At 55.2% G+C, this 24,897-nt stretch overlaps 1 protein-coding gene across 1 annotated transcript in view; it reads right to left on the bottom strand.

Moving 5' to 3' along the window:
* The window catches only part of PAMR1 (peptidase domain containing associated with muscle regeneration 1), a 115,957-nt gene extending 91,270 nt beyond the window's left edge, over window positions 1-24,687 (bottom strand). Inside the window, exon 1 of the mRNA XM_054161408.1 lies at window positions 24,494-24,687. Coding sequence (XP_054017383.1) covers window positions 24,494-24,566 — 73 coding nt within the window. The 5' untranslated portion in view covers window positions 24,567-24,687. The remainder of the gene's footprint in view (window positions 1-24,493) is intronic.
* Window positions 24,688-24,897: the final 210 nt, after the last annotated feature.

Genomic DNA, 24,897 nt, shown 5'->3' with positions numbered 1-24,897 from the left:
TTTAGCAGAGCCTCATTATCACACAATCACAGAATGCTGGGGCTTGGAAGGGACCTTGAAAAGTCATCCAGTGCAACCTACCTGCCAGAGCAGGAGCACCTGAGCAGGACAGAGTCTGCTCAGCAGGTTTGCTGATGATACCAAACTGGGAGGCTTGGCTGAGACACTTGGAGGCTGTGAGGCCATTCACAGCCTTGGACAGGCTGAGAGCTGGGCAGAGAGGAACCTAATGAGGCTCAACAGGGATGAGTGCAGAGTCCTGCACCTGGGGACAAGAATAAACTGCAGCAGGACAGGCTGGGAGGGGAGCTGCTGGAGAGCAGCCCCCTGGAGAAGGACCTGGGAGTGCTGGGGGGCAGCAAGTTCTGCAGGGGACAGCAATGTGCCCTGGGGGCCAAGAAGGCCAAGGGGGTCCTGGGCTGCATTCAGAGGAGTGTGGCCAGCAGAGACAGGGAGGTTCTCCTCCCCCTCTGCTCTGCCCTGGGGAGACCTCACCTGGAATATTGCATCCAGCTCTGGGCTCCCCAGCTCAGGAGGGACAGGGATCTGCTGGAGAGAGTCCAAGGGAGGGTTATGAGGATGCTGAAGGGACTGCAGCACTGCCTGGGGAGGAGGGGCTGAGAGCCCTGGGGGTGTTCAGTGTGGAGAGAAGAAGACTGAGAGGGATCTGATCAATGTCTATCTATCAATGTCTATCAATAGCTGAGGGCTGGGGGTCAGGCTCTGCTCAGCTGCACCCTGGGATAGGACAAGGGGCAATGGATATGAACTTCAGCACAGGAGGTTCCACCTCAACATGAAGAAAACCTTTCCTGTGAGGCTCCCAGAGCCCTGGAGCAGGCTGCCCAGAGAGGTTGTGGAGTCTCCTTCTCTGGAGCCTTCCCAGCCCCATCTGGATGTGTTCCTGTGTGACCTGTGCTGGATTCTCTGCTCCTGCTCTGGCAGGGGGCTTGGACTGGAAGATCTGCAGAGGTCCCTTCCAAGCCCTAGCATCCTGTGATCCTGTGGACCTGGAGCAGGCCAGGTGCTGCTAATTTAAGCCGTGCTGGAGGTGCCCATGAGGAGCCTCCCCCCGGCCTGTGGGCGGGCTGCCACAGTAAGTGCGGAGCGCATCCTCCTGCAGCAGGGCGCTGGGCAGGCTCTGCAGAGGGGATGCGCGGAGCGCAGGCTGCTGTCAGTGTCTCCTCGGCAGCTGACAGCCCTGCTGCCTGCTTTCCCGGGCTGCGGTGATGAAAGGAGAGAGAGCAGGCTAGAAGGATGAGACATGAAAGAAGCTTAATTAAACGATCTCTTTCTTCTTCCCTCTCTCCTGCCTTTCAGTGTGCCCCCCTACTCTGTTTTTGGTTCTGGTCAGTAACATGCTTTCCCCTTTTGTTTTAAACTCCAAGGGAGAGGCCTGCCTTCTCTTTTCCACAAGCCATACATCTCTAAGACACAGCACTCCCCTTTGTAACCTCGTACCTGGCTCCCTCCCTTCCCACTGCTGGCTTGCTTCGCTGTGCCTCCTGGGCTCACGCCCTGCCTGCCGGCGCTCCCCAGCCCCGAGCCTCGCTGCTGCGGCTCGCTTCATTCCCACGGCCTCAGGCAGCCTGGGTCCTGGAAGCTTATCTTTTCCCATAAGGATATTTACTGGCCCCATAAAAGAAGAGGCCACCAAACTGTTTCTTCACTTTTTCTCCTTTGGCTGGGAAATGAAATCCAGCCCTCCCCACTCCTCAGAACTGAGCCTTTCCTTTCTGCCTGTGGTACTGGCTGGGCAGAGCCCACCACTGTTCTGCCTTTGGAACCCAGGCTGCTGTTTGTGCTGAAACCTTTCTACTCCACCTCCCCATCCCCATAACCAGACCAAAAAGGGAAAGCAAGCTGCTTACATAGAATACATAGAATAAACCAGGTTGGAAGAGACCTTCAAGATCATTGTGTCCAACCCATCAACCAATCCAACACCACCTAAACAACTAACCCACGGCACCAAGCACCCCATCAAGTCTTCTCCTGAACACCTCCAGGGATGGTGACTCCACCACCTCCCCAGGCAGCCCATCCCAATGTGCAATCACTCTCTCTGTGTAGAACTTTTTCCTAACATCCAGCCTGAACCTCCCCTGGCGCAGCCTGAGACTGTGTCCTCTTGTTCTGGTACTGGCCGCCTGGGAGAAGAGACCAACCTCTGCCTGTCTGCAACCTCCCTTCAGGTAGTTGTAGAGGGCAATAAGGTCACCCCTGAGCCTCTTCTTCTCCAGGCTAAGCAACCCCAGCTCCCTCAGCCTCTCCTCACAGGGCTGTGTTCCAAACCCCTCACCAACTTTGTTGCCCTTCTCTGGACACCTTCCAGCAAGTCAACCTCCTTCCTAAACTGAGGAGCCCAGAACTGGACACAGGACTCGAGGTGTGGCCTAACCAGTGCAGTGTCCAGGGGCAGAATGACCTCCCTGCTCCTGCTGGCCACACTGTTCCTGATGCAGGCCAGGATGCCATTGGCCCTCTTGGCTGCCTAGGCACACTGCAGGCTCATGTTCAGCCTACCATCAACCAGCACCCCCAGGTCCCTCTCTGCCTGACTGCTCTCCAGCCACTCTGACCCCAGCCTGTAGCTCTGCCTGGGGTTGTTGTGGCCAACGTGCAGCCCCTGGCACTTGGATGTGTTCATTCTCCTGCCCTTGGACTCTGCCCATCTGCCCAGCCTGTCGAGGTCCCTCTGCAGAGCCTCTCTACCCTCCAGCAGATCAACTCCTGCCCACAGCTTGGTGTCATCAGCAAATTTACTGATGATGGACTCAATGCCCTCATCCAGATCATCAATAAAGATGCTAAAGAGCATGGGACCCAGTACTGATCCCTGAGGCACAGCACTGGTGCCTGGCTGCCAGCTGGATGTGGCACCATTCACCACCACTCTCTGGGCTCAGCCTCCAGCCAGTTCCTAACCCATCACAGTGTGCTCCCATCCAAGCCAGGGGCTGACAGCTTGGCCAGGAGTTTGCTGTGGGGGATGGTGTCAAAGGCCTTGCTGAGGTCCAGGTAGACTACATCCACAGCCTGCCCCACATCCACCAGGCAGTCACCTGATCATAGAAGGAGATCAGGTTGGTCAGGCAGGACCTGCCCTTCCTAAACCCATGCTGGCTGGGCCTGAGCCCTTGGCCATCCTCTAAGTGTTGTGTGATTGCACTCAGGATGACCTGCTCCATAATCTTTCCTGGCACTGAGGTCAGGCTGACAGGCCTGTAATTCCCTGGCTCATCCAACCGGCCCTTCTTGTGGATGGGTACCACGTTGGCCAGCTTCCAGTCAGCTGGGATCTCTCCAGTGAGCCAGGACTGATGAAAAATCATGGAGAGTGGCGTGGCCAGCTCATCTGCCAGCTCTCTCAGCACCCTAGGATGGATCCCATCTGGTCCCATGGACTTGTGGGGGTCTAAGCTGCTAAGGAGAGCTCTGTCATCAGATCATAGACTCACAGAATCATTCAGGCTGGGCAAGACCCTGGAGCTCCTCAGGGCCAGCCACTAACCCTGCTCTGCCAAGGTCACCACTAAGCCACATTGCTAAGCACCACATCCAAAGGACCTCTAAACACCACCAGGGATGGGGACTCCACCACCTCCCTGGGCAGCCAGTTCTGATGCTTGACCACTCAACAGTGGAAAGGGTTCCCTAAGGTCCAGCCTAAGCCTCCCCTGCTGCAGCTTGAGGCTGTTCCCTCTTGTTCCATCACTAATGACCTGGGAGAAGAGACCAGCACCAACCTCTCTGGGTTGTGCTCTCAGGTAGCTGTAGAGGGTGATAAGGTCTCCCCTCAGCCTCCTCTTCCTCACACTAACCACTCCCACTTCCCTCAGCTGCTCTTCATCAGACTCCTTCTCCAGGCCCCTCAGCAGCTTAGTTGCTCTTCTCTGCCCCCTCTCCAGCCCCTCAAAGCCTTTCTTGTGCTGAGGTGCCCACAGCTGAGCCCAGCACTCGAGCTGTGGCCTCCCCAGTGCCCAGCACAGGGAGCCCATCCCTGCCCTGCTCCTGCTGGTCACACCATAGCTGATCCAGGCCAGGATGCCACTGGCTTTCTGTGCCACCTGGGCACTCTGCTGGCTCTTGTTCAGCTGCTTGTCCTCTAGAACCCCCCCAGGTCCCTTTCTGCTGGGCAACTTCCCAGCCACTCTGCCCCAAGCCTGGAGCATTCCTGGGCTTGTTGTGGCCCAAGTGCAGGACCCAGCACTTGGCCTGGTTGAAGCACATCCCAATGACCTCAGGCACTCAGCAAGGTTCAGTAATCTTCTATTCCAATAACAAATTCTTGCATCAAAATGACCTTAGTGTTCAGCAGCTCTGTAGCCTTTTGCCTGCAGGTCTCACATGCTCTACAGAGTCTTTTTCTTGATGGGAAACGGAGTGACTTTGCTCAAGGTCCAAGGGAAACACAATAGCAGAGTGAGGAATTATCCTCATGCCTTCTAATTCCCAGAACAGCAGTCAATCAGCTTGGCCAGGCTGGGACTTTGTAACCTATGGCCATTATTCTCATTTAATGAAGCCATTTATCTGTGAACTGTATCTGATTCAGATTCCAGAGCAAATTGATTGCACGTGTCTAATTATCTTATTAGAACTGACACTCACTTTGGTACAGCTCACCATCCCCCACTGGAAACAGCTATTTCTGGGCTGCATGGGCATAAGGATCTTAATCTTTGTTGAAGGAGGATTCCCCAATGCCTAAGGAACAAATAACTCTCCAAGACTCAGGAGCTTTTGCGAAGCTTCCTTGGCTCCTCCTGTGTCCAGACTCAAGTTAGAAATCTCATTGCTCTCAGGATTGCTAAAGCTCATTCATAAAATGGCTCTGTCCCTCTGGGCTGGAGCTGTAAAATGCCCAAGAGGAACTCCTCTCTGAAAGGGTAGACTTGCTCACAGGCAAAGTTGCACAGGGGTGAGGAAGACATGCAGCTTGGTGGCCAAGAAGGCCAAGGACATCCTGGGATAGAATAGAATACACAGAGTAAACCAGCTTGGAAGAGACGTTCAAGATCATCGAGTCCAACCCATCAACCAATCCAACACCACCTGAACAACTAACCCATGGCACCAAGCACCCCAGCAAGTCTCCTCCTGAACACCTCCAGGGATGGGGACTCCACCACCTCCCCATGCAGCCCATTCCAATGGGCAATCACTCTCTCTGTGTAGAACTTCTTCCTAATATCCAACCTAAACCTCCTCTGGCACAGCTTGAGACTGTGTCCTCTTGTTCTGGTGCTGGCTGCCTGGGAGAAGAGACCAACATCCTGGGATGTGGTGAGTCAGTCCACAGGTGTTCTTCTCCCCCTCTACTATGCCCTGGTCAGGTCACATCTGGAGTACTGCATCCAGTTCTGGGCCCCTCAGGTCAAGAAGGACCTCAGGGAACTGCTTGAGAGAGCCCAGCCCAGAGGCACAAAGCTGCTGCAGGCAGTGCAACATCTCCCTGTGAGCACAGGCTGAGGGAGCTGGGGCTGGGAGCTGGGAGCAGAGGAGCCTGAGGGCTGCCCTCAGTGCTGGGGATAAAGCTGTGCAGGGCAGTGCTGGAGGACAGAGCCAGGCTCTGCTCAGGGATGGCCAAGGACAGCACAAGGGGCACTGGGGGCAGGCTGGAGCAGAGGAGGTGCCAGGGGAACAGAAGGGAAACCTTTGTGAGGGTGCTGGAGCCTGGAGCAGGCTGCCCAGAGAGGTTGTGGAGTCTCCTGCTCTGGAGCCTTTCCAACCCCCCCTGGATGTGTTCCTGGGTGAGCTGCCCTGGGTGCTCTGCTCTGGCAAGGGCTTGGGCTGGATGAGCTCTGGAGGTGCCTCCCAGCCCCTAACATTTTATGAATCCAAGGAGTGTATTTGTAGTGCAAACTGAGTCTGAGGTAACCTTTGGTGTTGAGAGAAACAGATCTTGGCCTTTAGAGAACTGTGAAAATCCTTTTGCTGCCACCTAGAACTGCTGTTTGCTTCCTTTCTCTTGTCTCAACAGAAACAATGAACACAGGCTTTTGACTTGCTGACAATCCTGTTCCCTTTCAAGTGCTCAGGTACTACAATTTGAGCAACATCTAGAAGCATGACAAGGCAGTCTGTGGATCTGTGGTGTTCCTGAAGTGATCCTCTCCAGGATTTTCTTCACAGACATCATGAAGGTCTGTAATCCTGAGGGCTTGGCAAAGCTATTTGTTAAAATCCATGAGGAATTGGTTGGGGACCTGCTGAGCCACTTGGACATCCACAAGTCCATGGGGCCAGATGGGATCCATCCTAGGGTGCTGAGAGAGCTGGCAGATGAGCTGCCAAGCTGCTCTCCATCATTTTCCTCCAGTCCTGGCTCACTGGAGAGGTCCCAGGTGACTGAAACTGGCCAAGGTGGTCCCCATCCACAAGCAGGGTGGGATGGAGGAACCTGGAAACTCCAGGCCTGGCAGCCTGACCTCAGTGCCAGGGAAAGTGATGGAGCAGATTATCCTGGGGGCAATAACTGCACCTGAAGGGTGGCCAAGGGCTCAGGCCCAGCCAGCATGGATTTAGGAAGGGCAGCTCCTGCCTGACCAACCTGATCTCCTTCCATGCCCAGTGACTGCCTGGTGGATGTGGGGCAGGCTGTGGATGGAGTCTGCCTGGACTGCAGCAAGGCCTTTGACACTGTCCCCCACAGTAAACTCCTGGCCAAGCTGTCAGCCCCTGGCTTGGACAGCAGCTCTCTGAGCTGGGTGAGGAACTGGCTGGAGGCTGAGCCCAGAGAGTGGTGGTGAATGGTGCCACAGCCAGCTGGCAGCCAGGCACCAGTGGTGTGCCCCAGGGATCAATGCTGGGCCCCATCCTCTTTAACATCTTCATTGATGATCTGGAGGAGGGGATTGAGTCAGTCATCAGCAAGTTTGCAGATGACACCAAACTGGGAGCAGATGTTGGTCAGTTAGAGGTCAGAAGGGCTCTGCAGAGGGACCTTGCCAGGCTGGACAGATGGGCAGAGGCCAACAGGATGGCATTCAACAAGTCCAAGTGCCAGGGGCTGCACTTTGGCCACAGCAACCCCAGGCAGAGCTACAGGCTGGGGTCAGAGTGGCTGAGAGCTGCCAAACAGAGAGGGACCTGGGGGTGCTGATTGACAGCTGCCTGAACATGAGCCAGCAGTGTGCCCAGGTGGCCAAGAAGGCCAAGGGCATCCTGGCCTGCATCAGGAACAGTGTGGCCAGCAGGGGCAGGGAGGTCATTGTGCCCCTGTGCTCAGCACTGCTGAGGCCACACCTTGAGTCCTGTGTCCAGTTCTGGGCCCCTCAGTTTAAGAAGGACATTGAGAGACTTGAAGGTGTCCAGAGAAGGGCAACAAGGCTGGGGAGGGGTCTGGAGCACAGCCCTGTGAGGAGAGGCTGAGGGAGCTGGGGTTGTTTAGCCTGGAGAAGAGGAGGATCAGGGGTGACCTCATTGCCCTCTACAACTACCTGAAAGATGGTTGTAGCCAGGAAGGGGTTGGTGTCTTCTCCCAGGCACCCAGCAGCAGAACAAGAGGACACAGTCTCAGGCTGTGCCAGGGGAGGTTTAGACTCGAGGTGAGGAGAAAGTTCTTCACCGAGCGAGTCGTTCGTCATTGGGATGTGCTGCCCAGGGAGGTGGTGGAGTCCCCATCCCTGGAGGTGTTCAAGAGGGGATTGGATGTGGCACTTGGTGCCATGGTGTAGTCGTGAGGTCTGTTGAGACAGGTTGGACTGGATGATCCTTGGGGTCTCTTCCAACCTTAGCTGTACTGTGAGACTGTGAAATAGATCGTTGGGAAGGCTTTGTTTCCACCTCTTTAATAATGGTGAGGTCCCTTTTGCTGTGCACAAGCCTCTCCAAGCTACTGAACAGAAGGCAAAGATGTTCTAGGCCAGGTTAGGTGTGGAGTTCAGCAGCCTGGTCTGGTGAGAGGTGTCCCTGGCCATGGCAGGAAGGTTGCAACCGGATGATCTCTAAGGTCCCTTCCAACCCAAACCATTCTATGAATCTGTGAAACTTCTGCCTCAGAAATCTCAGAGAGAGAAGCACAGAGCCTCTAGCATCTGTAATGAATGTGTGTGCTGCTGAGCTCAGCTTGGGCCCCAGGGAGGAAGAGACACAGCCCCACTCCTGCTTGTATACCTAGGGAATAGTAACCACTGGCAGCTGCAAACACCCACACTTGGCCATTATTGCCCTAATATTATCCTGTTCAATATCTTGATTGATGATCTGGAGGAGGGCACTGAGTCCATCAGCAGTAGATTTGCAGCTGACAGCAAGCTGGGGGCAGGAGTTGAGCTGTTAGAGGGTAGGAGAGCTCTGCAGAGGGACCTTGCCAGGCTGGGCAGATGGGCAGAGGCCAAGGGCAGGAGATTGAACACATCCAAGTGCCAGGGGCTGCACATTGGCCACAGCAACCCCAGGCAGTGCTACAGGCTGGGGTCAGAGTGGCTGAGAGCAGCCAGGCAGAGAGGGACCTGGGGGTACTGGTTGAGAGTAGGCTGAACATGAGCCAGCAGTGTACCCAGGCAGCCAGGAGGGCCAATGGCATCCTGGCCTGCATCAGGAAGAGTGTGGCCAGCAGGAGCAGGGAGGTCATTGTGCCCTGTGCTCAGCACTGCTTAGGCCACACCTTGAGTCCTGTCTCCAGTTCTGGGTTCCTCAGGTTAGGAAGGAGGTTGAGCTGCTGGAAGGTGTCCAGAGAAGGGCAACAAAGCTGGGGAGGGGTCTGGAGCACAGCCCTGGGAGGAGAGGCTGAGGGAGCTGGGGTTGCTTAGCCTGGAGAAGAGGAGGCTCAGGGGAGACCTCATTGCTCTCTCCAACTCCCTGAAGGGAGGTTGTAGCCAGGTGGGGGTTGGTCTCTTCTCCCAGGCAGCCAGCACCAGAACAAGAGGACACAGTCTCAAGCTGTGGCAGGGGAAGTTTATGTTAGAGGTGAGGAGAAAGTTCTTGCCAGCCGGAGATATTGGCCCTTGGGATGTGCTGCCCAGGGAGGTGGTGGAGTCCCCATCCCTGGAGGTGTTCAGGATGTGGCCCTTGGAGCCATGGTTTAGTTGTCAGGAGGTGTTGGGTGATAGGTTGTTCTTGATGATCTCTGAGGTCTTTTCCACCCTTACTGATTCTGTGATTGTGTGGTACTGCTTTAAGAAGGTGCTGTCCTTGCAGCTATTTGGGGTTGACTGCTTGGCTGTCCTCTCTGAACTCCGTGGCATGAGTTGGGTATCTCCAGGCTGCAGGATGAGTGCTCACAGAGCCTCCCCTTCTCTTTCCAGGAGACTGGAGCAGTTCAAACTGCCCTTTGGGAAGGCTGCATTTCCACTCCTTTTCGAACCACATTGCTCTTAAACCTCCATCAGGACTCTTCCCAAGTACTAATAACAGAATTCCTTGTGTGGTTTTGATCACTTTGTTTTCCCAGCGTCCTGCAGCTTGGAACGGGATCGTGCTCGAGGGTTTAGCGAGGACAGAGATGGCTCAGCCATAAATGTGTGGCCCAGACCACGAGGCTGATGGAGGAACCAGACATCCTCGTGTCAGGGAGATGATGGCCACATTGCTGACTGCTCAAGCTCCTCTACTGCACACCAAGGCTGCCCAGGCACATCTTGGCTGAGGACGCTGGAACGTTTCGAAAAGGTGAAGCAGAAGCAAGAAGGCAAACAATGAGCTCTGGGCCAGAGAATGTGAGGGGTGTGAGTGAGCCTGGCAAGTCAAACAGAGCTGGATTTGCTGCACACTCACAAAGGAAATGAGTGGCAGTAGGAGCTGCATAGTCCAGTAGGTTAAAACTATTTATCCTTCAAGCTGTGGCAGCTCCAGGAGTAACCTACTTCCACTCCTTCCCTTCACTGTGGGTTCATGGCACAGAGGCAGGCAGCCAAGCACCACTTTTAAAGAGGCAAACACCCAAGTCCAAACCCAGAGCTAAGGCTGAAAGGTTTGCCTTTGCAGATCCCTCTGTGTGTGTGGAGAGGCTGAGGTGCTGTTACAGACAGATGAAGCCAGAGAGCATTAAAGTGCTTGGCAGGTGTGGGGGGTTGAAAATTGCCCCCCAACATTGGCTTGCCAGAGCAGCTCAGCTGGAAGCAAATGAAGCTGTATTTACAGGCCAAACTACAATCTCAATATGAAATGCACTGGATGTGTGCAAAACAGACACTCTCCACATTTATGTGCATAGAATACATAGAATAGAATACACAGAATACATAGAATGGACCAGGTTGGAAGAGCCCTTCAAGATCATCCTGTCCAACCCACCAACCAATCCAACACCACCTAAACAACTAACCCATGGCACCAAGCACCCCAGCAAGTCTCCTCCTCAACACCTCCAGTGATGGTGACTCCACCACCTCCCCAGGCAGCACATTAAAATGGGCAATCACTCTCTCTGTGTAGAACTTCTTCCTCACCTCCAGCCTAAACCTCCCCTGGCACAGCCTGAGACTGTGTCCTCTTGTTCTGGTGCTGGGTGCCTGGGAGAAGACACCAACCCCCACCTGGCTACAGCCTCCCTTCAGGGAGTTGGAGAGAGCAAGAAGGTCTCCCCTGAGCCTCCTCTTCTCCAGGCTAAGCAACCCCAGCTCCCTCAGCCTCTCCTCACAGGGCTGTGCTCCAGACCCCTCCCCAGCTTTGTTGCCCTTCTCTGGACACCTTCAAGTCTCTCAATGTCCTTCTTAAACTGAGGGGCCCAGAACTGGACACAGGACTCAAGGTGTGGCCTAACCAATGCAGAGTACAGAGGCACAATGACCTCCCTGCTCCTGCTGGCCACACTGTTCCTGATGCAGGCCAGGATGCCCTTGGCCCTCTTGGCCACCTGGGCACACTGCTGGCTCATGTTTAGGCAGCTGTCAATCAGCACCCCCAGGTCCCTCTCTGTTTGGCAGGAGGTCATTCTGCCCCTGTACACTGCACTGGTTAGGCCGCACCTCGAGTACTGTGTCCAGTTCTGGGCCCCTCAGTTTAGGAAGGAGGTTGACTTGCTGGAACGAGTCCAGAGGAGAGCAACAAAGTTGGTGAGGGGTTTGGAACATAAGCCCTACGAGGAGAGGCTGAGGGAGCTGGGGTTGCTTAGCCTGGAGAAGAGGAGACTCAGGGGTGACCTTATTACTCTCTACAACTACCTGAAGGGAGGTTGTAGACAGACGGATGTTGGTCTCTTCTCCCAGGCAAGCAGTACCAGAACAAGAGGACACAGTGTCAGGCTGCGCCAGGGGAGGTTCAGGCTGGATGTTAGAAAAAAGTTCTATACAGAAAGAGTGATTGCACATTGGAATGGGCTGCCTGGGGAGGTGGTGGAGTCGCCATCACTGGAGGTTTTTAGGAGAAGACTTGACGGGGTACTTGGTGCTGTGGGTTAGTTGCTTGGGCAGTGTTGGATTGGTTGATGGGTTGGACGCGATGATCTTGAAGGTCTCTTCCAACCTGGTTTATTCTATGTATTCTATGTATTCTATGTATTCTCAGCCACTCTGACCCCAGCCTGTAGCTCTGCCTGGGGTTGCTGTGGCCAAAGTGCAGCCCCTGGCACTTGGACTTGTTGAATGCCATCCTGTTGGCCTCTGCCCATCTGTCCAGCCTGGCAAGGTCCCTCTGCAGAGCCCTTCTGCCCTCTAACTGACCAACATCTGCCCCCAGCTTGGTGTCATCTGCAAACTTGCTGATGACTGACTCAACCCCCTCATCCAGATCATCAATGAAGATGTTAAAGAGGATGGGGCCAACCCCAGCTCCCTCAGCCTCTCCTCACAGGGCTGTGTTCCAAGCCCCTCACCAACTTCGTTGCCCTTCTCTGGACACCTTCCAGCAGCTCAACCTCCTTCCTAAACTGAGGGGCCCAGAACTGGACACAGGACTCAAGGTGTGGCCTAACCAGTGCTGAGCACAGGGCACAATGACCTCCCTGCTCCTGCTGGCCACACTGTTCCTGATGCAGGCCAGGATGCCATTGGCCCTCTTGGCTGCCTGGGCACACTGCAGGCTCATGTTCAGCCTACCATCGACCAGCACCCCCAGGTCCCTCTCTGCCTGGCTGCTCTCAGCCACTCTGCCCCCAGCCTGTAGCACTGCCTGGGGTTGCTGTGTCCAATGTGCAGCCCCTGGCACTTGGATGTGTTCAATCTCCTGCCCTTGGCCTCTGCCCATCTGCCCAGCCTGCCAAGGTCCCTCTGCAGAGCCTCTCTGCCCTCCAGCAGATCAACTCCTGCCCCCAGCTTGGTGTCATCTGCACATTTACTGATGCTGAACTCCATCCCCTCCTCCAGATCATCAATCAAGATATTGAACAGGCTGGGGCCCAGCACTGATCCCTGGGGCACACCACTGGTGCCTGGCTGCCAGCTGGCTGTGGCACCATTCACCACCACTCTCTGGGCTCAGCCTCCAGCCAGTTCCTAACCCAGCTCAGAGTGCTGCTGTAGTTCTATTCAACACAAAGTCCTGCTGGAGAGGACAGTGATGAATCCTGTGGGATGTCCAATGAGCCCAGACCAATCTCTTGTTCAAGGGAAAAGCAGAGTCCTGTGAGGCATGGGGGGAAATAAAGTCTGGTCATCAAAGCAAGTCAGAGCTGAGGGACAAAGGCACCACTGCCACAAGCCAAGCTGAAGCTGACCTTGCAAAGGAAATTAAAATAATAGCAAAAGCTTCTACAGCCCTACAAAGAGAAAAGAAATAGAGGAAGGGGAAGAGAGAGAGTTCTGTGGGATCGGGGTGTGGATGAAGTTCTTCACACTGGCACAGGCTGCCCAGGGAGGTGGTGGCAGCCTCCTGCCTGGAGGTGTTTGCAGCCAGGCTGGAGGTGGCTGTGAGCAAGCTGCTGTGGTGTGAGGTGTCCCTGCCCATGGCAGGGGGCTGGGACTGGCTGAGCCTTGGGGTCCCTTCCACCCCTGACAGCTCTGTGATTCTCTGCCTCCCCACCAAATGCTGTAATAAGCCACAGCCCAAGTTCTGCCTCTGCTCTCTGGAGGTTCCAAACAGGGAGTGCAGGCCTCTCACCTCAGCAGCCAGAATGGCCATTGCTGCATTGCCTGAGCTGGGCCACAGCAGCAGCACTGCCCCTGCCCTCACAACCTCTGCAACAGGATGGTATCCTTGGACAGTGGTAGTCCAGGGGGACTCAGGAAAGGCATCTTCCCTTCAGTGGGATGCAGTAAAGTCCAGGGGATGGGAATTAGTTGGAGCTGACTGTGACTGTGGAAGGATGTGAAAGCTACCCAGTGAATGTCCATCAGTCGTGGTTGTCCATCTCAAGTGCTGATCTGCAGAGCCTCCTACTCTTTCTCCAGCCTATGCTCTGCTGAGAGGGGATCTAACACATGTCTATCATAGAATAGGATAGGATAGGATAGGATAGGATAGGATAGGATAGGATAGAATAGAATAGAATAGGATAGACTAGAATAGGATAGAATAGGATAGAATACGATACAATAAACCAGGTTGGAAGAGACCTTCAAGATCATGGTGTCCAACCTATCATCCAACACCACCCAAACAACTAAACCATGGCACCAAGCACCCTATCAAGCCTCCTCCTGAACACCTCCAGTGATGGTGACTCCACAACCTCCTACTTCCTCCTAACCTCCAGCCTAAACCTCCCCTGGCACAGCTTGAGACTGTGTCCTCTTGTTTTGGTGCTGGGTGCCTGGGAGAAGAGACCAACCCCCACCTGGCTACAACCTCCCTTCAGGGAGTTGCAGAGAGCAAGAAGGTCTCCCCTGAGCCTCCTCTTCTCCAGGCTAAGCAACCCCAGCTCCCTCAGCCTCTCCTCACAGGGCTGTGCTCCAGACCCCTCCCCAGCTTTGTTGCCCTTCTCTGGACACCTTCCAGCAGCTCAACCTCTTTCCTAAACTGAGGAGCCCAGAACTGGACACAGGACTCAAGGTGTGGCCTAACCAGTGCTGAGCACAGGGCACAATGACCTCCCTGCTCCTGCTGGCCACACTGTTCCTGATGCAGGCCAGGATGCCATTGGCCCTCTTGGCTGCCTGGGCACACTGCAGGCTCATGTTCAGCCTACCATCAACCAGCACCCCCAGGTCCCTCTCTGCCTGGCTGCTCTCAGCCACTCTGACCCCAGCCTGTAGCACTGCCTGGGGTTGTTGTGGCCAATGTGCAGCCCCTGGCTGCACTTGGATGTGTTCAATCTCCTGCCCTTGGCCTCTGCCCATCTGTGCAGCCTGTCCAGGTCCCTCTGCAGAGCCTCTCTACCCTCCAGCAGCTCAACTCCTGCCCCCAGCTTGGTGTCAGCTGCACATTTACTGCTGATGGACTCAATGCCCTCATCCAGATCATCAATTAAGATACTGAACAGGCTGGGGCCCAGCACTGATCCCTGGGGCACACCACTGGTGCCTGGCTGCCAGCTGGCTGTGGCACCATTCACCACCACTCTCTGGGCTCAGCCTCCAGCCAGTTCCTCACCCAGCTCAGAGAGCTGCTGTCCCAGCCAGGGGCTGACAGCTTGGCCAGGAGCTTGCTGTGGGGGATGGTGTCCAAGGCCTTGGTGAGGTCCAGGCAGACTCCATCCACAGCCTGCCCCACAGCCACCAGGCACTCACCTGGGCATGGAAGGAGCTCAGGTTGGTCAGGCAGGAGCTGCCCTTCCTAACTCCATGCTGGCTGGGCCTGAGCCCTTGGCCATCCTGCCAGTGCTGTGTGACTGCACTCTGGATGACTGCTCCATCACCTTGCCTGGCACTGAGGGCAGGCTGCCAGGCCTGGCATTCCCTGGCTCCTCCAACCTGCCCTGCTTGTGGCTGGGCACCACGTTGGCAGCTTCCATTGGCCTGGGACCTCTCCAGTGAGCCAGGCCTGCTGAAGAATGATGGAGAGCAGCCTGGCCAGCTCATCAGCTCATCAGTATCTGAGGACAATTGTATGATTCTAAGGCTGCCATGGAGAGTGTTCCTAGCTTCCATCTGCAGAGAGGTTGTTTATGGGGACCCTGTGTGCAAGAGTTTGAATGTGTGGAAGCACGAAGTAGAATGCAATCCACATGTCAGGGAGCTTCTCACCAGCTGCACTTTGCACCTTGGGAGACTGAAGTGGCCACCTTCCATTTCAGTCTGTCTTACTGAGTCAGGCTTAAGCTTCTGGTGAGAGGGGAGCAGATTGCCCAGCACACTGCTGCCTTTAGGGGCAGGTCACTGTGGTGAAACTTCAGCTTCAGCACACTTGTCCTCTGCCAGGGAGAATGTGTTTGTCATGGACACCTTGCTAGATAGAAAGGGGAGTTTTGTTGCAAAGGCCTGAGAGCTGGGAAAGTGATACAGCTAAGAGCTAAGGTGAATTGGAGCAAGCCTGATTAAACCAATTACCTCTTCTGTCTTCCACTTCTCTGGGAGAATGACTTTTTTAGGCTGCAGTGCCTTTAGTCTGACACCAGCCCATGCTGCTGCTGAGAAGGGACACTTGCCTCCCTTCTCCCCCTGCCATCCCATCTCACTCCCTATCTTTTTGATGGCATTAGTTGCCATGTGGAGGAATCAGGGTGGGGGGAAAAGGAGAACAGTTTACACTCTAAATATACTCCATAGTCCTCCAAAAACACAGTAAATTTAGATGGCATTATCCAGTGCAACCCTCTGCACTCAGCAGGGACATCCTCCCCTACAGCAGGTTGCTCTAGGGGAGCCTCACCTTGAATAGCTCCAGGCACAGGGCCTCAACCACCTCCCTGGGCAACCCCTTGCAGTGTCCCAGCAGCCTCCTGCTGCAGAACTTGTTGCTCACATCCAATCTCAATCTGCTCTGCTCTCATTCCAAACCATTGCCCCTGGGCCTGTCCCTGCAGGCCTTTGCCAACAGTCCCTCAGCAGCCTTCTTGTAGCCCCCTTCAGGTCCTGGCAGGCTGCTCTTAGGGCTGCCTGGAGCCTTCTCTTCTGCAGGCTGAACACCCCCAGCTCCCTCAGCCTGATAAAGAAGGAAATGGCAAGTGGTTCTTGGCCTCATTTTGCCTCAGATAACCTATGGTGCACATGATGGACTGTCCAGTGGGTAAGGAATCAGCTGGATGGTTGCAACCAGAGGGTGGTGCTCAATGGCTTGAAGTTCAGCTGGAGAGCAGGGACAGTGCTGTCCCTCAGGGGTCCACAGTGGGACCTGTGCTGCTCAATACTTTTATCACTGCTATAGACAGTGAGATTGAGGGCACCATCAGCAAGTGTGCAGATGACACCAAGCAGAGTGGTGCTGTTGATACACCAGAGGGACAGGATGGCATCCAGAGGGACCTGGACAAGCTGCGGAGGTGACCCAGGTGAACCTCATGAGGTTCAACAAGAGCAAGTGCAGGGTTCTGCCCCTGGGCTGGAACAATCCTCACTGTCAGTACAGGCTGGGGGAGGAGGGGACAGAAAACAGCCCTGAGGAAAAGGCCTTGGGGGTGCTGATGGATGAGAAGCTGGCCAGGAGCAGCCAGAGAGGTGATTCTGCCACTTGGCTCTGCTCTGGGGAGACCTCACCTGGAGTAATGTGTACAGGTCTGGAGCCCTCAGCACAGCAAGGACATGGACCTGATGGAGTGGGTGCAGAGACCACAAAAATGATCAGGGGACTGGAGCAGCTCTGCTGTGAGGCCAGGCTGAGGGAGCTGGGGGTGTTCAGCCTGGAGAAGAGAAGGCTCCATGCAGATCTAATAGCAGCCTGCCAGGACCTGAAGGGGGCTACAAGAAGGATGGAAAGAGACTGTTTGCAAAGGTCTGCAGGGACAGGACCAGGGGCAATGGCTTCAAACTAGAGCAGAGCAGATTGAGATTGGATGTTAGGAAGAAGTTCTTTGCTGTGAGGGTGATGGAACACTGGAACAGGTTGCACAGAGAGGTGGCTGGGGCCCAATCTCTGGAGATATTTAAGATGAGGCTTGACAGGGCTCTGGGCAGCCTGCTCTAGTTGGGGATGTCCCTGCAGACTGCAGAGGGGGTTGGACTGGATGAGCTTTGGAGGTCCCTTCCAACCCAGATCTATGATTCTGTGATGCCTGTTTTCCTAATAGATGTGCTGGGAGGAGGGAAGGGACACTGCTGCCTCTACAGACAGTTGTCTCCCTTTACAACTCCTGGACCTGTGACCCTTTCTAGTAGCTGGGCTAATTAAAAAGGGAGCTAAAATAGAGCTCTGCTTTAGTTTTACTGAGAGTGCTTGATTTACAGGTGGGAGACCTTTGCTGGATAATCAGAGTGCTTCTCTTAGGGAGCCAGTTCGCATCCTTTGCTGGCCATTAGCCTGTGCTTCACACAGCAGGGAGAGCAAAGCAGGGGTGGGGAACCAGAGCCCAGGAGGAAAACCCACTACAAGCTGAATCTGTCCACTTCATCAATGTGCATTAACTCCACTGGCCTTTTTCAAGTCCAGGATGGAGGATTGTGTTGAAAGCAGGCTTAGGTACTACAGAAAGCACATTCTGTTTATGAAACCCTGTGAAAAGCTCTCTGCTCCGAGTAGTGGGTTCAGTTTGGGGCACCTCAGCACAAGACAGGCATTGAGCCAGCAGAGTGCCCAGGTGGCACAGAAAGCCAGTGGCATCCTGGCCTGGATCAGCTATGGTGTGACCAGCAGGAGCAGGGCAGGGATGGGCTCCCTGTGCTGGGAGGCCACAGCTCGAGTGCTGGGCTCAGCTGTGGGCACCTCAGCACAAGAAAGGCTTTGAGGGGCTGGAGAGGGGGCAGAGAAGAGCAACTAAGCTGCTGAGGGGCCTGGAGAAGGAGTCTGATGAAGAGCAGCTGAGGGAAGTGGGAGTGGTTAGTGTGAGGAAGAGGAGGCTGGGGGGAGACCTTATCACCCTCTACAGCTACCTGAGAGCACAACCCAGAGAGGTTGGTGCTGGTCTCTTCTCCCAGGTCCTTAGTGATGGAACAGCCTCAAGCTGCAGCAGGGGAGGCTTAGGCTGGACCTTAGGGAACCCTTTCCACTGCAGGAGTGGTCAAGCATCAGAACTGGCTGCCCAGGGAGGTGGTGGAGTCCCCATCCCTGGTGGTGTTTAGAGGTCCTTTGGCTGTGGTGCTTAGCAATGTGGTTTAGTGGTGACCTTGGCAGAGCAGGGTTAGTGGCTGGCCCTGAGGAGCTCCAGGGTCTTGCCCAGCCTGGATGATTCTTTGATTCTGACTGTGAGAACAACATTGTCTCAAACTTTCCCATTTTAACAATTCAGATCATGTTTCACTCAGAAAGGGAGGTAAAGGCACATTCTCCTTTGATTCAGGAAGAGATCTGCCCATTGTTTTCAAAGAGCTGTCCATTCTGGTAATCCTTGTCATAGAGTGCTTGGCAGCTATGTCCCCCAGGGGTCAGTGCTGGGCCCCAGCCTGTTCAATATCTTGATTGATCATCTGGAGGAGGGGATGGAGTCCAGCATCAGTAAATGTGCAGCTGACAGCAAGCTGGGGGCAGGAGTTGATCTGTTAGAGGGTAGGAGAGCTCTGCAGAGGGACCTTGCCAGGCTGGGCAGATGGGCAGAGGCCAAGGGCAGGAGATTGAACACATCCAAGTGCCAGGGGCTGCACATTGGACACAGCAACCCCAGGCAGTGCTACAGGCTGGGGTCAGAGTGGCTGAGAGCAGCCAGGCAGAGAGGGACTTGAGGGTAGTGGTTGATAGTAGGCTGAACATGAGCCTGCAGTGTGCCCAGGCAGCCAAGAAGGCCAAGGGCATCCTGGCCTGCATCAGGAAGAGTGTGGCCAGCAGGAGCAGGGAGGTCATTGTGCCCTGTGCTCAGCACTGGTTAGGCCACACCTTGAGTCCTGTGTCCAGTTCTGGGCTCCTCAGTTTAAGAAGGACATTGAGAGACTTGAAGGTGTCCAGAGAAGGGCAACAAAGCTGGGGAGGGGTCTGGAGCACAGCTCTGTGAGGAGAGGCTGAGGGAGCTGGGGTTGCTTAGCCTGCAGAAGAGGAGGCTCAGGGGAGACCTCATTGCTCTCTCCAACTCCCTGCAGGGAGGTTGTAGCCAGGTGGGGGTTGGTCTCTTCTCCCAAGCAGCCAGCACCAGAACAAGAGGACACAGTCTCAAGCTGTGCCAGGGGAGGTTTAGGCTAGATTTTAGGAAGAAATTCTTCCCAGCCAGAGAGATTGGCCCTTGGGATGTGCTGCCCAGGGAGGTGGTGGAGTCCCCATCCCTGGAGGTGTTTAGGAAGAGCCTGGCTGAGGCCCTTGGTGCCATGGTTTAGTTGATCAGATGGTGCTGGGTGAGAGGTTGGACTTGATGATCTCAAAGGTTTTTTCCAGCCTGATTAATTCTATTCCATTCCATTCTATTCCATTCTATTCTATTCTATTCTATTCTATTCTATTCTATTCTATTCTATTCTATTCTATTCTATTCTATTCCCAGAAAGAAGTGCTCCAGCTGTTGTTCCCTGGGTTTGCTTCACTGTGCTCCTACAGCAGGACCTTTTATATGTTTTTAAACTTCTCTTCCTAACTGTGCTGTGACAAACAAGTCATAAACTCCTCACTCCTCTGCTCCAAGGAGAAGTGTTAGTTCAGTAAAATGAATGTTTGGGGGGGGTCTCTGTCGAGTCCTCAGCAGAACCTTCCCATGTGACTGCCAAAGCTTGGGTCTCTCTCCTCACTGCCTTACTTTGCCTGAGCAAAGGCTTCAATGCTGTCCTGCCCCACAGCCTGGTCTCCAAGCTGGTGACACATGGGTTTGATGGCTGACCACTAGATGGATACAGAACTGGCTTGATGGCTGCACCCAAAGAGTGGCTGTCCATGGGTCCATGTCCCAGTGGAGGCCAGGGGCAAGCAGAGGCCCTCAGGGAGCAGTCCTGGGACCAGGCTTGTTCAACATCTTTGTGGGTGCCAGGGACAGTGGCACTGAGTGCACCCTCAGCAGGGTTGCTGATGGCACCAAGCTGTGTGGTGCAGCAGACAGCTGGAGGGAAGGGATCCATCCAGAGGGACCTGGACAGGCTGCAGAGCTGGGCACAAGCCAACCTCAGGAGCTTCAACAAGACCAAGGGCAGGGTCCTGCAGCTGGCTCAAGGCAATCCCAGGCACAAATCCAGGCTGGGCAGGGACTGGCTGGAAAGCAGCCCTGAGGAGAGAGCCTTGGGGGTGCTGGGGGAGGAGAAGCTCACCAGGAGCTCTCAGTGTGCACTTGCAGCCCAGAGAGCCAAGCAGAGCCTGGGCTGCAGCAAGAGAAGTGTGGCCAGCAGGGCAAGGGAGGGGATTCTGCCCCTCTGCTCAGCTCTGGGGAGACCCCACCTGCAGTACTGCCTCCAGGTCTGGAGCCCCTATTGCAAGAGGGATCTGGAGGTGCTGGAAGGTGTCCAGAGCAGGGCCAGGAGGATGAGCAGAGGGCTGGAGCTGCTCTGCTGTGAGCACAGACTGAAGGAGTTGGGGCTGTTCAGTCTGGAGAAGAGAAGGCTCCCAGGTGACCTCATTGTGGCCTTCCAGGATCTGAAGGGGGCTCCAAGAAGGCTGGGGAGGGACTGCTCAGGATCTCAGGCAGTGATAGGACTAGGGGGAATGGAATGAAGCTGGAGGTGGGGAGATTGAGGCTGGAGGGGAGGAGGAAGTTCTTCCCCATGAGAGTGGTGAAGCCCTGGAATGGGTTGTCCAGGGAGGTGGTTGTGGCCCTGTCCCTGGAGGTGTTTAAGCCCAGGCTGGATGAGGCTCTGGCCAGGCTGATCTAGTGTGGGGTGTCCCTGCCCATGGCAGGGGGGTTGGAACTGGATGATCCTTGTGGTCCCTGCCAACCCTGACTGATTCTATGATACTATGCTTTGCCTGTGGTAAAAAAAGTCAAGTATCTTGGTGTAACTGAAAGAAAAGCCAAACAAAAACTGTGCTTGCTCTGTGTGAGGTCCAGACTTTGCCCACCTAAGAGCTGAAATGGTGAGCTAAAGCAAAAGCAGCATTGACACAACTAGCTCTAGGGGCTTGGTGTCCAGGGTGGTCAGTTCTGTCTTTCCCTGTGTTAAAGCCCCAGGAATCCCACCCCCCCCCTCAGCCAGTGGCACCCCCCTTGTGATGCCAAACAAGTTGTGTCACTCCTACCATTGTCCTCTTCCTGTTCAACATCTTCATCAATGACTCTCTGCTCCTGCTCTGGCAGGGTCTTGGACTTGATGATCTCCAGAGGTCCCTTCCAACCCCTAACCTCCTGTGATGCAATAAGCCCACATGCCCTGCTGCCCCTGTTGTACCCACTGCTACAGAGAGGACTGACAGGTAGCCCTGGGCAGGATGCTTGACCTATTGGAGCCTTCCTCTTCTCTTTTCTCCTACACTTCAGCAGGCTTTGTCTCATGGTGGTAAACTTAACATGCTCCACACCTCCTGGTGTGGTTAGTTTAACACCCTGCACACCTCCTGAGCTGAATCTCTGCTCCTTTCCCCTTTTCATTCTACTTTTATGAGCAATAACTTCCTTCTATATCCCTCCTTTCCCTTCTGTCTCCTCTGTCCCCTTCAGAGACGGGCCCAGAGAGCTGCCTCAAGTCTTCATGTCTCTACCATGTTTCCCATCCCCTTCTCCTCTGTGTGCATCTTCCCCTAGCCCTCAAAACACCTCCCAGCTTCCCTTGACTGTATCCTTTTGTCATAGCTGGGTCTTGATCACAGGGCCACCACTAGCCAGGGTGGTTTTGGCATCCACAGCAACCTGAAGAAGGCTCAACCTCTGCCTCCTTCAGTTTCTGCTCTGCAATGGTGAGCTGGCATTTGTGACCCTATTGTCAGCACCGTGGCCTTGTGCCTTCATCTGAGAAAGGCTGTGACAGGCTAAAATCACGAGGGTAAGGCTACAGCTCAGATGTTACCATATTTCCCTTCAGGCCTTGATTCCTATCTGGGATAGGGGACCTCATTCTGGCCTGATCAGGAGAGTGACAGCGTTGATGAGGTTAGAGAGCCCAAGCTTTGTTAATGGGGTCTGGAGTGGGGTGCAAAACAGGACAGGGCAGCAGGGATGAATATTTGGGCAGGTGTGGAGAAGCAGCAGCTGCAGTAGTGCATCACACAAGCATGTGCTCGTGGTTCTGAACATGGAGGAGTGGTGCAGGACATGTCTGGAGAGCTTGCTGCCTGCCACGGCCTGAGACCTGGGACAGGATGGCAGTTTCCTTGCAACGAATGTCACCCAGAGAGAGAGAGCCCACACAGGGAGCAGCGAAAGCCCTGAGCCTCCACCTCCCCTTTTACTCCTTACATCTCCCACGGGCTCTGTAGTCCAGCCCTAAGCAAGAATGGCAGGTGCTGTCCCTGTGGGCAGCTGGCCTCTCTGCCCTGCCTCTCCGTCTGCCCCTGCACCACAGCCCTTGTCCTGCAGGGAAGAGGGTGACATCCGCATCCCTAAGGGAGCTTGTGCCAGCCAAGAGCCAAATCCTGGGCACCAGCAGGCCTGCAGGAGCTCCTAGCAGTCCCTCGAGGTGTCCTTGGGGTCAAAAACGAGCAACCCCAGCCTTCCTGCGCACTACAAAGCAAGTCTGCTTCCCTTTGTCCGTGCCAGGAACCCAAACACGTGAACTGAAGTAACCCATTTGCTGAGATTGAACGCATCTGGATGCGTCTGAGTGCATCTGGCCTCCACTTCTCCAGACAGAGGGAGGAGAAGGGAGGTTGGGAAGGGTTTAGATAGGCAGAAACACACACAAGCACACATATATTTTTAAGGAAATATGAGTCACTTGAGCTCCAAGTTTATTCCAAACATCAATTCCCAAACCTCCCCAACTCCTGCCCCCAGCTCTCGGGGCAGGCCCTGTGCAACTGGGTGTGATAAATGTGGAAAAAAATTGGATGCATCTGTGGGGAGGAGGCAAAATTGCTATTTCCCAACCTGCCCTGACATGCTAAGGCCACCACACTTTTGAGCTGCTCCCCTGAGCTCCCCTTCTGCCACTGCCGGAGCGGAGCTCCTAGCTCCTTTCTCATGCTGCCAGCTCTCTGCTGGGCAAGTGCCTGTGCCAGTTGCTCCACCAGCGGCAAGGCAGGGCGTGCAGAGTGAGGAAGAGGAGCTGAAGGGGATGGCTCTCCTGCACATGCCCCCCTGGCCCTTCTCACACTGCTCCAGGCACATCAGCAGCTGGTGTCAGGGGGAACAGGCGTTCTCCCTTCCAAGACCACAGCCCTCACGTCCAATTGCCCGTCATTGTTTCGCCTCCTGCCTCTCCCATGGCTGCTGCCAGCTGCCCTCAGCAGCCCTGCCTGCTCTGTGCCCCAGCATGTGCCACACAGCCACCTCTCCTGGCCAGCCTGCGAGGTGGGACAGGCCACCGCAGGGACAAGTCTGCGCGTGTGGGACAGGCGTGGGGAGAGGCTGCCTGTGCCTGTGTCCCACGGGGAACTTGGGTGGCCAGCCTGGTGGGCAGGCGTCCTTGGTCACCCCCATCACCTGCACCCTGGGCCCCGAGATGCCAGCAGGGAAGCCCCTTTGCCATGGCTTCATAGGATCATAGGATGTTGGAAGGCACCTTCGAAAATCACCCATTCCAACCCCCCCTGCCAGAGCAGGAGCAGAGAATCCAGCACAGGTCACACAGGAACACATCCAGACAGGGCTGGGAAGGCTCCAGAGAAGGAGACTCCACAACCTCTCTGGGCTTCTGGTGAGGCAGGCTCTGAAGGGCCATGCTCAGCACTGGTGGTTTCTTGGTGTGCTGTGATCAGAGTGCCCCTGTACCTGTCAGCTCCCCTGGCAAGAGGCACTGCCCTCCTCTCGAAGGGGGGGTGACCTGAGGGCACCTCACCTGCCACCCTCGGGGCCACATCTCTGGAGAAAGCAGCCTGTGACGGTGCCAGCAGCCCTGGCCAGCTACAGGTGTGAAGAGCCCGACTTTGTGGCCAGACCCACAGCAGAGCCGTGCTCAGCGCTCAAGCCCTTTGCTTAAGCTTATCAAGAGGAAGCCACAGCTGCTGGTTCAGCAGGAACTGGAGCGAGCCTGCAGCATAGAGGAGATCATTCTGCCTTAAAGAGGCTTCCCCTTCCAAAGAAGCCTTTTGGCAGGACTAAAGCCCAGATTGGAAACAATGTGTGGCTTTTGTTTTCTTTTGTTCCTTCGCTTTTTCCCCCCCTCCCTCGCCTTCACTCTCGGTGTTGTGGCTGGGAAGTCCCTGTCCTGCCAAACTAAACAAATCACGCTGTCCGATTCAGAGACTTACCCGGCTCGTTTTATCATCACCATCATCATTTCTTTAGCACTCAGTGCTGGAAAAAAGCAAGCAGTGGCGAGCGCGGCGATCACAATGCCCTGCTCTTGATGGCCATTGGCAAAGGAATCCAGCCAGTTGTTTCTCTTTAAAAGCTGTTAAGTTTGCCTGGCAATCGCATCCCTGGGCAAACCTCCCCAACCCCCCAACCCCGCCGCCCCCCTCCCCCCCGCAGACTCCGTGCCAGCGAGGAAATAAATAAATAAAGAAGTGGAGCAAAGCCCCTTCTTGCCGTCCCTGCAGACCTCTCCGCTTCCCAGGGCAGCGCTTGGGCTCAAAGCCCTCCGCCGGCGCCGAGCGGCCGGGGCTGGTCCGGCCGTGCCGGGACGCGCACGCTCGCTTACGGTACCTCTTGGCAAGCAGCAGACGAGCAGGAGCTGGAGGAGAATGAGTCCCACATGTGTCCAGGGGGCTCGCTCCATGCTGCCCGGGCCAGCGCAGCGCTCTGACTGCTCGGGAAGGGAAAGCAGGCAATCAGCTTTTACTGGGACCTCACCAGCTCCAGGCTGCGAGGGATCTCGGGTTTCAGACCTCGGCTCGCTCCCATCCTCACCAGAGGGGAACTACCTTCAAGAGACTTCTCAGGCGTCCAGAAGCACGACGTCACCCCAAACCTCTCCAACTGCTGCCTTAACCCTTTCTGGACTCTGGCAGCCGGTCCCTTTTGTGGTGAGTTGGTTGGCTCAGCGCTCAGCTCTCAGACAGCGATTTTCATCTCGGACGGAAAGATAGTGTAAAGGGAGACGCAAAAAG

This window comes from Dryobates pubescens, chromosome 5 (assembly GCF_014839835.1).
Source record: "Dryobates pubescens isolate bDryPub1 chromosome 5, bDryPub1.pri, whole genome shotgun sequence".
Lineage (NCBI taxonomy): Eukaryota > Metazoa > Chordata > Aves > Piciformes > Picidae > Dryobates > Dryobates pubescens.
This window is presented reverse-complemented; position numbering and strand designations above follow the sequence as displayed.